Source organism: Schistocerca piceifrons, chromosome 2 (genome assembly GCF_021461385.2).
Source record: "Schistocerca piceifrons isolate TAMUIC-IGC-003096 chromosome 2, iqSchPice1.1, whole genome shotgun sequence".
Classification (NCBI taxonomy): domain Eukaryota; kingdom Metazoa; phylum Arthropoda; class Insecta; order Orthoptera; family Acrididae; genus Schistocerca; species Schistocerca piceifrons.
In genome coordinates this window covers 329082925-329096137 of record NC_060139.1, presented here as the reverse complement: position 1 = coordinate 329096137, position 13213 = coordinate 329082925, and the positions used below count along the sequence as shown (strand labels likewise).

General features: G+C 42.6%; 1 protein-coding gene across 3 annotated transcripts in view; it reads left to right on the top strand.

The window, feature by feature from the left end:
- The window catches only part of LOC124776411 (targeting protein for Xklp2 homolog), a 145705-nt gene that overhangs the window by 52372 nt on the left and 80120 nt on the right, over nt 1-13213 (top strand). For all 3 annotated transcript variants that reach the window (XM_047251397.1, XM_047251396.1, XM_047251398.1), the window contains exons 5-6: nt 6857-7019; nt 7091-7214. In XM_047251397.1, coding sequence (XP_047107353.1) covers nt 6857-7019; nt 7091-7214 — 287 coding nt within the window. The remainder of the gene's footprint in view (nt 1-6856; nt 7020-7090; nt 7215-13213) is intronic.

The following is a 13213-nucleotide window of genomic DNA, read 5'->3' as shown; positions in this document are numbered from 1 at the left end:
GGTGCTACAGAAGAATGCTGAAGATTAGATGGGTAGATCACATAACTAATGAGTAGGTATTGAATAGAACTGGGGAGAAGAGGAGCTTGTGGCACAACTTGACTAGAAGAAGGGATCGGTTGGTAGGACATGTTCTGAGACATCGACATGTTCTGAGACATCGAGGGATCACCAATTTAGTATTGGAGGGCAGCGTGGAGGGTACAAATCTTAGAGGGAGACCAAGAGATGAATACACTAAGGAGATTCAGAAGGATGTAGGCTGCAGTAGGTACTGGGAGATGAAGAAGCTTGCACAGGATAGAGTAGCATGGAGAGCTGCATCAAACCAGTCTCAGGACTGAAGACAACAACAACACAGTGCGCTCAAAATTACTTTCGATTTTTGACAGTTCGGTACATGTTTGGGGTATGCTGAAAGTCATCACATGCTTCCTAGTGTAAATGATTGCGCAGTTAATAGCAAGTCAAACAACCAGTAGCGTAAATTACTGTAGCCAAGCGGAATCATAAAAAAACGGGACATTTGAGCGTCCCCCAAAAAACTTTTGGGACAGTGGGACATTATGGTAACAAAACGGGACTGTCCCGGGAAAAACGGGATGAATGGACATCCTACAGTATGTGTGTAGCAGCAAAATTTGACAGTCACACATAAACGTTAAAAATATTATTTGAAGGTGTAACAACTGTCTGATTTTAATGTATAATATACCAAAATGTTAAGGAAAGTCCAAAGTACATTATGGAGTAGAAAACAGGAAATATCAAATTTCAACGAATTTCACGTACAATGTCCCCTTAAAATTCAAATTTGGAATTCATATATTTCACTTTATGCCCAACCCTCCAGTCAGCATCTTTTAAGGGTGTGTTTAAATTGAAACTGTGTATTAGTCTGTTCATTACTTTTCCATGATACTATTTCATTGTAATAAAGAAAAATTGTTTAATATGGCAAGCTGTGCATTGTAGTCAAGAAGTTGGAACTACTGCATGAACATTTATATCAGTAAGTGTTCGCCTGTAAAATTGCTGTACTGCTTTCTTGTATAATTTTGGTAGGAAAATTAATAGGACACTTGTTCTAAGTGTTAGTAGCAATTCCAAATCTATTCTTTCATCTACATCTTTCAGAAATTTATATTAAAATCTCTATAGACTTACATTTCCGTTCTTAACATATTAGGTAAGCAGATTGTTAAATTTTTTAATCTCGGAGATTCTGACGCGTAATGATATTCATAAATTTCTTTTTTTGTGCGTGAAGTTTCATTCTTCTGGACTGCTTTTAAAGACTGTTCCAGAGGAAACGTAAATTTGATTTTCAATATTTCATGTACTGACAGATTTTAAAAATTAATGCTGTCATAGTCTTCTCATTGGGGTGTGTAACCATATGTTAAAGGTTTAGCACAATAAGAAAAGCATGACACTTGGAATCTGTGGGTCTTGAGGCAGTGTAACTGATTGTGTGCAAATACCCAGATTATATTCTTCATTTGAAAATGAGAGCACTTAGTGGGCTTCCAACAAACTCAACACACAATTTCATCCCCCTACGGGTCCGGGTGTTAGAGTAGGCCCAAGGTATTCCTGCCTGTCGTAAGAGGCGACTAAAAGGAGTCTCTCACCTTTCGGCCTTTGTGTGATGGTCCCCTGTAGGGTTTGACTTCCATTTTTCAAAATTCTCCCGAAGAGCGAGCCAATTGGGGAAGGGCGCCTTACATGGTGCATCATGTCCATCGTGCATCATGTCCATCGTGCATTGGGATCTTTAGCCCACTTGCTCGTCATTGCATTACAGGCCCATTCTCCATTTCTTGGACGAGGACACCTTCCTGGGTGCGCTTTCCACCAAGCCAATGCAGTGTCACTTTCTGTGCCATGGGCTTCTTTGCACCTCATATCCAGCACGGTAGCCAGTCCGTTGTGGTGGGGCCGCCATGTACCCTTTTGGTTGTACCCCTGACAACATAGGGATCGCTCTACTGATGCCTGCACCATTAATTCCCCATGTATGCCAAGGAGAGGGCCATCCTGCTAGGTGGCCTTTGCTGCAGCTGGGTGGTGCCTGCGGGGAGGATCACTGTTTGGAGTTGGTGGCATCAGGGCGGATAACATGCCATGAAGTGTAGCATGTCATCTCTTGCTGGTGGTCCGCAGCCAGCAGTCTCTAAGCAGGCAAAGTCTAACTTCAGTGCCAAGAAATATGACCCCAGGTCATTCCCCTCCCTGGCCACACCATGGGAGGAACACCAGGCTAAGGATGACAGTGAAGCTTATTTGCCCCAGTACTTCGTATGTAAGAGAGTTGATAGGGAATCTTTCATGTCCATGAAACCAAAGTTTTTGTGGAGCATTTGGAGGACAAATTTGGGGTGGTGAAGAGCTTGTCCAAAATGCGCTCTGGGTCAGTTTTGATAAAAATGGCATCGTGTGCCCAGTCATGGGCATTACTCGCTTGTGGGAAGTCTGTTACCATCATGCCTCCTAAGAGCTTAAATATGGTCCGGGGTATCATATTCCACAGGGACCTTCTTTTGCAGTCTGACGAGGAGCTGCGCGCCAATTTAGATGGGCGAGGTTTTTATTTCGTCCGGCGTGTCCATTGGGGTCCGAGGGGTAACCAGGTTGCCAGCAGTGCCTTCATCTTGTTCTTCGACGGTGACACATTGCCGAAGAAGGTCAAGGTGATGGTCTACCGCTGTGACGTCAAGTCATATATCCTTCCCTGATGTGGTGCTTTAAGTGCTGGAAGTTCGGCCATATATCTTCACAGTGTACTTCCAGCGTCACATGTCGAGATTGCGGATGCTCATCACATCCCGCCTTCCATCTGTGTCAACTGCGGAGAGCACCATTCGCCTTGCTCGGCTAACTGCAGAATTCTCCAGAAAGAAAGGAAAATCGTGGAGTACAAGACCCTGGACTGACTGACCTACACTGAGGCTAAGAGAAAATTTGAGTGCCTACATCCTGTGTCTGTGTCTGTGACCACCTCATATGCCGCTGCAACAAGAACAGTTGTCGCCCCTTCAGTTCCTCAGACGCCAGAATCTCCACCCCATCCTCAGATGCAGACTGAGACTACAGCTGCCCCCTTCATGGTGGGGGGGCACTTCCCTCCCTGCTGCTCCCACACCACCTGCTTCGGGAGCACTGTTCACTACACACCACAGTGAACCCTATAATGCCCCATTTACGGAGTGGGAGCTCCTCAGCGCCCTTGTTCGTTGCCCCGACACAGCTCCTGGGCCGGGTCGGATCTACAGTCAGATGGTTAATCATCTCTTGTCTGACTACAAGCGCTATCTCCTTGTCATCTTCAACCGGACCTGGTACGTTGGTGTATTTCCATCCTAATGGCGGGAGAGCACCATTGTTTTGGTGCCCAAACCCGGTAAAAACCCGCTTGAAGTAGATAGCTATTGGCCCATCAGCCTCACCAATGTTGTTTGTAAGCTGCTGGAATGTATGGGGTGTCATGGGTTGGGTTGAGTCCTGGAGTCAAGTGACCTGCTGTCTCCATGTCAGGGCAGCTTCCGCCATGAGCCCTCTACCACTTATAATCTTGTGTACCTTGAGTCTACCATCCAAACAACCATTACCAGACACCAACACCTTTTGCCGTCGTTTTTGATCTACGCAAAGTGTATGACACCACCTGGCGACATCCTGTCCTTGCCACATTGTACAGGTGGGGTCTCTGAGGCCTGCTCCCGATTTTTATCCAGAATTTTCTGTCGCTTGGTACTTTCCGTATCAAAGTTGGTGCCCCCCATAGCCCCATAGTTCCTCTATATCCAGTAGCATGGAATCCCGCAGGGCTCTGTATTGAGTGTATCACTATTTTTAGTTGCTGTTAACGGTGTAGCACTGTAGGGCCATCTGTCTCACTCTCTCTGTGTGCAGACGACTTCTGCATTTGTACTGCTCCACCAGACTGGTGTTGCTGAGAGGTGCCTACAGGGAGCCATCCACAAGCTGTAGTCATGGGCTGTAGCCCATGGTTTCCATTTTTTGGCTACAAACTCATGTGTTGTGCACTTCTGTCAGCGTCGTACCATTCATCCGGAACCAGAACTTTACCTTCATGATGGTGCACTTACTGTAATGGAGACGTATTGAATCTTAGGAATGGTTTTCTGTGCCTGATTGACTTGGCTACCTCACCTTCGTCAGCTTAAGCGGAACTGCTGGCAGCACCTCAATGCCCTCCACTGCATGAGCAACACCAGCTGGGGTGCAGATTGCTCTATGCTGCTGCAGCTCTACAGAGCCCTTGTTCAATCATGCCTTGACTATGGGAGTCTGGTTTACGGTTCAGCGGCGCCACCAGCGCTGCATTGACTCGACCCAGTTCACCACTGTGGCATTCGCCTAGTGACGGTAGCTTTTTAAAGAGTCCGATGACCGGTGTCCTTGTGGAGGTTGGAGTACCTCCAATGCGGATCCGATGTGTACAACTGCTCACCAGTTATGTTGCACACATTCGTAGTTCTCCTTAGCACCCAAATTACCGTCTCCTTTTCTCACCCATGATAGTTCATCTCCTGCATTGGCCGCCCAGGTCAGGGCTCATGATTGCGGTTTGCGTTCCATCCCTTCTTTCCGAACTGGAGTCCTTCCCTTTGCCACCTCTACTTGAGGTCCATTCACATACACCTCCATGGTGTACTCCTTGGCCAAAGCTTCGTCTGGACCTTTTGTATGGTCCTGAGGACTCTGTTAACCCTGCTGCTCTCCGCTGTCACTTCCTCCTGATTCTTGACATGTTCTGGGGCTCTGAAGTGGTTTACACTGACAACTCGATGGCTAACGGCCATGTTGGCTTCGCCTATGTCCACAAAGGCCGTTTGGAACAGCATTCCCTGCCCAATGGCTGCAGTATATTCACTGCAGATCTGGTGGCCATCTCTCGTGCACTTCAGTATATCCGTTCATGCCCCCGGGGAATCGATTCTTCTATGTACTGACTCCTTGAGCAGCCTACAAGCTATCGACCAGTGCTACCCTCGCCATCCTTTGGTAGTGTCCATCCAGGAGTCCATCTATGCCCTGGACTGGTCCTTTCGTTCAGTGGTGTTTGTGTGGACCCCAGGACATGTTTGCATCCCAGGCAAAGAATTTGCCGATAGGCTGGCCAAACAGGCTATGTGGAAACCGCTTCTGGAGATGGGCATCTTTGAACCTGACCTGCGTTCTGATTTATGCCGTAGGATTTTATGGCTTTGGGAGATGAAATGACATAACAGTACACACAACAAACTGCATGTCATTAAGGAGACTACGAATGTGTGGAAGACTTCCATGCAGGTCTCTCTCAGGGAATCAGTTATCCTCTGCCGGCTCCGCATTGGCCACACTTGGGCGACCCACAGTTACCTCCTGCACCATGCAGACCCGCCTGAGTGTCGGTGCAGCGCCTGGTTGATGGTGCCCCTTACTCTCGTGCACTGTCCCACTTTGATTGCCCTGTGACGAGATCTTGGGTTACCGGACTCGTTGCTGCTAATTTTATCTCTCGGCGCCTCATCGGCTGATTTAGTTTACATTTTATTCGTGAGGGTGGGTTTTATCATTTGATCTAAGTTTTAGCGCATGTCCTTTGTGCCTCTGTGTCCTCCACCCTAGTGCTTCAAGGATGGAGGTTTTAATTTGTTGCAGAGTGGCTGGCTTCTCCTTTTTTATTCTCATGGTCAGCCATCCATGGTAATTTGCTTTGTTGTTTTAATCTCTTCATCCTGTTAGTTGTGTTTCTGTGGTTTTCTGGTCCCCTTTTGTTCATTTACAAGTTTGTTGCCCGTCATCGTTCTTGTGATTTTTCCTTCGAGTTCGTTTTGAGTTATGACCGAGCGAGGTGGCGCAGTGGTAGCACACTGGACTCGCATTCGGGAGGACGATGGTTCAATCCTGCGTCCGGCCGTCCTGATTTAGGTTTTCCGTGATTTCCCTAAATCACTCCAGGCAAATGCTGGGATGGTTCCTTTGACAGGGCACGGCCGACTTCCTTTCCCCATCCTTTCCTAATCCGATGAGACCGATGACCTCGCTGTTTGGTCTCGTCCCCCAAACAACCCAACCTCAACCGTTTTCAGTTGTCAGTCGCTTTTGTTTTATCCTCATACTTTGGGCATTGTTGTATTTGGAACAAGGGACTGATGACCTTGTAGTTTGGTCCCTTTCTCCCTCTTTTAATCCAACCAACATAATTTCAAACCTTGATAAAACTGTTAACACACTGACAACATCCCACAAAATGATGAAAGAAGAAAAGTTTACCACTTACATTTTTGCTGACCATGCAGGAAAACCATCACATTAGATGTTATGATTTAATTTATTACTTTTTTACTATTAATTACATTCCCAGCACATTTAGCACACAGTGTCCTCATATACCACTGCATGTATCTGTAAATTTACATCTTTGTAAGAAACACATTCAGGAGTTATGATGTCATAAACATTGAGATGTGTGGAGAACTAGCATTCGCTTAAAATGGTATGCAAATTACCCAGACTGTACTCATCTAGTGCTTGATAATGAGGCCTTAGACTTCCAACAAACTTGAAACATAATTTCAAACCTTTTCTAAAGCATTTTCTCGATTATATGCATAACATCAAATATTTAACACATTGACTCATTTGTAATCAAACATACGAAGTTGTTTTATATGTGGGAGTTCAGTTCTTTACAGACTCAGGGGATAACTGCTTAAATGTAAAATGATAGCTGCAGTATTTGAATTCTTTCACTGTAATTGTTTTTCTTCCTGTACCATTTGTGTACCTTCTTGTGCCTTGTCCAATGTTCATAGTTTCATAAATCCATCATTATCTTTTACAGATGGTTCACAGAGGTGGCAGGCTAGCCAAGTAAACCCATCTTACAAGAAATTACGGTGTACTGTGCCACAGTCACCTAACTTCACTTCTCATTTACGTGTCAGACCTGTAACTTACCCGTCAAAAGAGGAGCGGGAGGAGGCTGAACTGCAGCAAATGCAAAAGTAAGTAACTGAAATAATTATCTCTTAATAGTGAAATTAAAACAGTGTGTTGTTAGCATTTAATGTTTCAGGTACATTTTCAAGGCAGCACCATTAAAAGCTGATATCTTAAAGGAACCACAATTGCCCAAGAAAGTTGATCCAAAACCAGTGACGAAACCTAGCCCATTTCAGTTGACTGAAGTGAAGAAGTTCGTAAGTTTTGTCTTTGAAAAGTTCCATTTCATTTCTGTAGTGGAATATGGAGCAGGTAGTTGCCAGTGTGTTTATACAGAACTGTATATGAAGATTGTTTGAGGCTTGGCCTTGCTAATGAAAAAGAGTTTCATTTTACATACTGCTGCTCATTAGTAATTAAATCCCTTTGCCAATATTAATGACTATGAATAAGAGGAAAAATAGATACTATTTACAGAATAAATCCTTCCTTTGTTATCAAAATACTGCAGTAATACAGTGACGATCTACTTCCCTCCTCAGAGAGAATTCGTGCTAATTTCTGGTTATTTACCAACAAAATTCTTTTAAATATAGTAAGATGCATAGAATTAATATTATTTTCCTTCTCTTTACCAAACTTATTTGATTAATTTATATCTGACAGCATGCTTTTACTCTTTCTTAGTTTCCATTAGATCACCATTATTTTTGTTTTAACTTTTATAGTTATTTGCTATATCTTAGAGAGTTTCTCTTTTTACAGCAAGATAAGTATGTTCTTTGCCATTCTTTATATTTCTGCATAATATTACAGCTAGCTTGAAAGCAGAGGTTGAAGTTGCACGTTAATACTGTAATGCACATGAAAATTTATTTTACAGTTCAGATATACTCCTACCGCCTTAGAGCTCACTGTCATACTAACACGGCTTTTCCTAAAAGGGAAGAATAATTGCCATTGCCATTGTAACCATATATGCTTGTATTACAGAATTCAGTAACAAATCCCACCTCTTTGGGTATTGATATCTGTCTAACATTACACTCTTCAAGTAATTTGTTACAGTAGTTGCTTAAGGTGGAAATGATTTAAAAAAACTTATTAAAAAAGTCATATGACAATTTAAACTATCAGGTAAACGATGAGGGTAGACTCTATTCCACTGTCAAATTTGAATTAAGTCTTGAGAAAGACTTGGCTGTAAACAGCAATCCTTCTAACACAAAAAAATGAACAGTAGCCTCTATCACTGGATAAGTTCTGCCAGGGTTAGCTACATCAAACCAAAAAAGATCAGAAATACTCCATTCAAATAGTTATGTCATTGGTTTGAGGCATTATAGACTTGAAATTCAAGTAATGGCACTCCAGTTTCAATTGACTGATACTTATTTATCTGGATTATCCCATACTACAATAGAACAGTTGGTGGTGGTCTTTCAACAAACTTACAAATTGGATTTAAAGACCCTTCTGTATTTGTAACAGATCAACACAGGGTGTCCCAGTAGAAACACGCAGTATTAGATGTATAACAGGAACAATCATTCGAAGCAAAAATGTCTAGTAAACATGGAGACTGAAATATACAAGAGCTGTGAGGACTACTTCAGTGGAAGAGATGTTTCACAGTTGTTGTTATTGTGGTCTTCAGTCCTGAGACTTGTTTGATGCAGCTCTCCATGCTACTCTATCCTGTGCAAGCTTCTTCATCTCCCAGTACCTACTGCAACCTACATCATTCTGAATCTGCTTAGTGTATTCATCTCTTGGTCTCCCTCTACAATTTTTACCCTCCACGCTGCCCTCCAATGCTAAATTTGTGATCCCTTGATGCCTCAAAACATGTCCTACCAACCGATCCCTTCTTCTAGTCAAGTTGTGCCACAAACTTTCCTTCTCCCCAATCCTACTCAATACCTCCTCATTAGTTATGTGATCTACCCACCTTACCTTCAGCATTCTTTTGTAGCACCACATTTCGAAAGCTTCTATTCTCTTCTTGTCCAAACTAGTTATCGTCCATGTTTCACTTCCATACATGGCTACACTCTATACAAATACTTTCAGAAACGACTTCCTGACTCTTAAATCTATACTCGATGTTAACAAATTTCTCTTCTTCAGAAACTCTTTCCTTGCCATTGCCAGTCTACATTTTATATCCTCTCTACTTCGACCATCATCAGTTATTTTACTCCCTAAATAGCAAAACTCCTTTACTACTTTAAGTGTCTCATTTCCTAATCTAATCCCCTCAGCATCACCTGACTTAATTTGACTACATTCCATTATCCTCATTTTGCTTTTGTTGATGTTCATCTTATATCCTCCTTTCAAGACACTGTCCATTCCATTCAACTGCTCTTCCAAGTCCTTTGCTGTCTCTGACAGAATTACAATGTCATCGGCGAACCTCAAAGTTTTTACTTCCTCTCCATGAATTTTAATACCTACTCCGAATTTTTCTTTTATTTCCTTTACTGCTTGCTCAATATACAGATTGAATAACATCGGGGAGAGGCTACAACCCTGTCTCACTCCTTTCCCAAACACTGCTTCCCTTTCATGCCCCTCGACTCTTATAACTGCCATCTGGTTTCTGTACAAATTGTAAATAGCCTTTCGCTCCCTGTATTTTACCCTTGCCACCTTCAGAATTTGAAACAGAGTATTCCAGTTAACATTGTCAAAAGCTTTCTCTAAGTCTACAAATGCTAGAAACATAGGTTTGCCCTTTCTTAATCTAGCTTGTAAAATAAGTCGTAGGGTCAGAATTGCTACACGTGTTCCCATTTTTCTACGGAATCCAAACTGATCTTCCCCGAGGTCCGCTTCTACCAGTTTTTCCATTCGTCTGTAAGGAATTCGCGTTAGTATTTTGCAGCTGTGACTTATTAAACTGATAGTTCGGTAATTTTCACATCTGTCAACACCTGCTTTCTTTGGGATTGGAATTATTATATTCTTCTTGAAGTCTGAGGGTATTTCGCCTGTCTCATACATCGTGATCACCAGATGGTAGAGTTTTGTCATGACTGGCTCTCCTGAGGCCATCAGTAGTTCTAATGGAATGTTGTCTACTCCCGGGGCCTTGTTTCGACTCAGGTCTTTCAGTGCTCTGTCAAACTCTTCACGCAGTATCTTATCTCCCATTTCGTCTTCATCTACATCCTCTTCCATTTCTATAATATTGTCCTCAAGTACATCGCCCTTGTATAAACCCTCTATATACTCCTTCCACCTTTCTGCCTTCCCTTCTTTGCTCTGAACTGGGTTGCCATCTGAGCTCTTGATATTCATAAACGTGGTTCTCTTCTCTCCAAAGGTCTCTTTAATTTTCCTGTAGGCCGTATCTATCTTACCCCTAGTGAGACAAGCCTCTACATCCTTACATTTGTCCTCTAGCCATCCCTGATTAGCCATTTTGCACTTCCTGTCGAAATCATTTTTGAGACGTTTGTATTCCTTTTTGCCTACTTCATTTACTGCATTTTTATATTTTCTCCTTTCATCAATTAAATTCAATATTTCTTCTGTTACCCAAGGATTTCTATTCACAGTAGCTAATGTAAAAAAAGTGCTCATAGCTTACTTTAGAGTACACATTTGTTGGACCAGACATACCAAGTTCAAGTATTAAAATTTTTCCATAATTATCAAGATTTCTATGCTAGGTTATGGGAGCCCTGCTAAAATTATGGAATTCACCATTTGGTTTATTTCTGTAGTTTCACAATTTAATGGTTTTTGTTACATTATTTTGTGAATGAATATTGTTTGAGAAGTAACACATTAACCCTATTTTATCCGTTTAGCACAGACTATATAATATACACAAACATTTCTGTGCTACAATGGTGCCTCACTAACTTCACTAATGTGGGTGCGTAAGTTTGTAGTTCGGTTGTGATTTGGAATGCATCTCTACTGAGTGTACAGCAATTGAGTAGGATTTAAATTAACTCTCACATGCTTTATTTTAGTCTTGTTCGGCCATAGGTGAATGAACGTTAAGTCTATTATAATTGTTTCTTTTAAAGTCAGGAATGGTCCGCTGTAGCATTTTTATTGTGCGTGTTTCTCGTGTCTTCATGGTTATGTCACAAGTTTTTTAAACATTCCATTACAACTGTAACCACAGCTCCCAAGTGACTAGTGACATACTGATTCCTCTGCTTTTCAGTGTTTTGGAAGTGTTACACATTTTGTCCTTTACAAAGTATATTCAGTTCTTTGTGTGTAAATAACATGATTTTCAAGTACAGTAGAGCGTCAATTATCCGAAGTAATTGGGAGACATGAGTGTTCGGAAAACTGATTTGTTCGGCCAAAAAGAAGTACTACACAGTAAATTTATTCTTAAAAACAGGCATCCCTTTTAGTATTACAAAGTAACATGCAAAGGCAACTTCAACTTCAGTAGGAATATATAGTAATAATCTCGTACTTGTCCCTCATAGAAAGGACAACACGTTTACGTTTAAGCATTTTGTATCGTCAAGTTCACTTCTTCATGCAGCAGCACACAAGTGGTCGTAACAGAGAACAGAAGGTGGCTGTTGGCACGTGCAACTGTAATTAATTTTGCTTTAATAACATTTTTGATAGTGTTGTGTGGATAGTTTGATTGTGTTAGGTGGTTAGTTTTGCTGCTTCAAGTGAAACTTTTGTTTTACTGAAAAACAGGTAAAATGTACAAGGTGTATTCATTAAAATTTTGGGGGGACGGCCCCGAACAGCCAGGGCAGCAGGGCTGCATCCTAATCAGCAACTGAAGATTGGCATGTGCTAGACTTGCAGTTTGGCCAGCAGAGCGAAGTGTCGGGTAGCAGCTGTTATCTCATGGGGTGGCCATTGCCCTGTGGGCCCTGGTGGCCTCCAGCTCTGCGTATTAATCTCTGAAGTGCTCCCATTGACTTTGAAGGTTTAAAGTTGTGAGTTAAGCCTCCAGGTCCACCTGAAGTACTCACTAGCTTGCAGGGGTCGGCTCTCAGACCCTGTTTAGGAGACAGGAGCTGGCAGAGTTGGTGTCTGCCACAGGAATGGGATGAGCAGCAGCATTGATCCTCCCTCTCGTAGGCAGTTAATGGACAGCGTCCAGGTCAGGTACATCTAACCTGCAGTAGTCATGCAGGGTGATGGTGGCCTCTGCGTGCCATCAGTGTTGGCTCGAAAGTTGGCAGTGCAGCTGGCGGTAGCAGCAGCATCCTTCCAGCAAGACTTCTTGTTTCCTAGACGATCAAAGACAACTATTTGTGCCAATGGGTTGACCTTCTTAGTCCCCTTCTCTCTGGATAGTCACAACTGGCACAAGGACTGATACTACTCACTGTGCTGTCAGTAATTGGCACTCCGACATTTGTTAGAAAGGGTAGGATATTTCCATTGTGCTCTGCAGTGGCTACATCTTGTATCCTGGTGTTCCCTCACTGTCAGCTCTCCTAGTGACGTCAGACTTTGGTAACTTCACCTTTTGGAGCCTCTTTCATGCTGGTTTGTCACCTGATTACTTATTCTTGCATTGTACCTAACCTTCATTATGACACTCTGCTTTGTTGCAAGTGTGACGGTATCTCTCAGCTTCCGTGATATCATTATGCTTTGCTTGCAGACTTGAGCATGTGTTGTTCCTTCGTGCTGTGATAGCATTCGTATTTGCCGCAAATCACTCAGCATTTCCCCATAGCTGGTAGTCTGGCAGTCAACTGGTTAGTGACACAGGTGGTTTGGCATTCAGGAGCTGCCAAGGTAGAACTTGAACGAATTTTTAGTGTCTGCTGGGGATGCTATTTGGGGACATAACATCTTCCCCCTTCCTTCAAAAAATTCGTCTCGAATTTTTCAGTTTGGAGTACCTGTAATAATCTCATCCAACGTATTTTGCACCAGTAGTTAGACATTATACAACTTCCGATTGGTTAATTTATATGATTTTCAATGATTCATACATCGGAGCAATAACGCCGATATATGCAGAACTCATTTCTGACATTTAACAAAATTATTCATCTACACTACTGGCCATTAAAATTGCTACACCAAGAAGAAATGCAGATGATAAACAGGTATTCATTGGACAAATATATTATACTAGAACTGACATATGATAACATTTTGATGCAATTTGGGTGCACAGATCCTGAGAAATCAGTACCCAAAACAACCACCACTGGCCATAATAACGGCCTTGATATACCTGGGCATTGAGTCAAACGGAGCTAGGATGGCGTGTCAGGGTGTATACGACCCG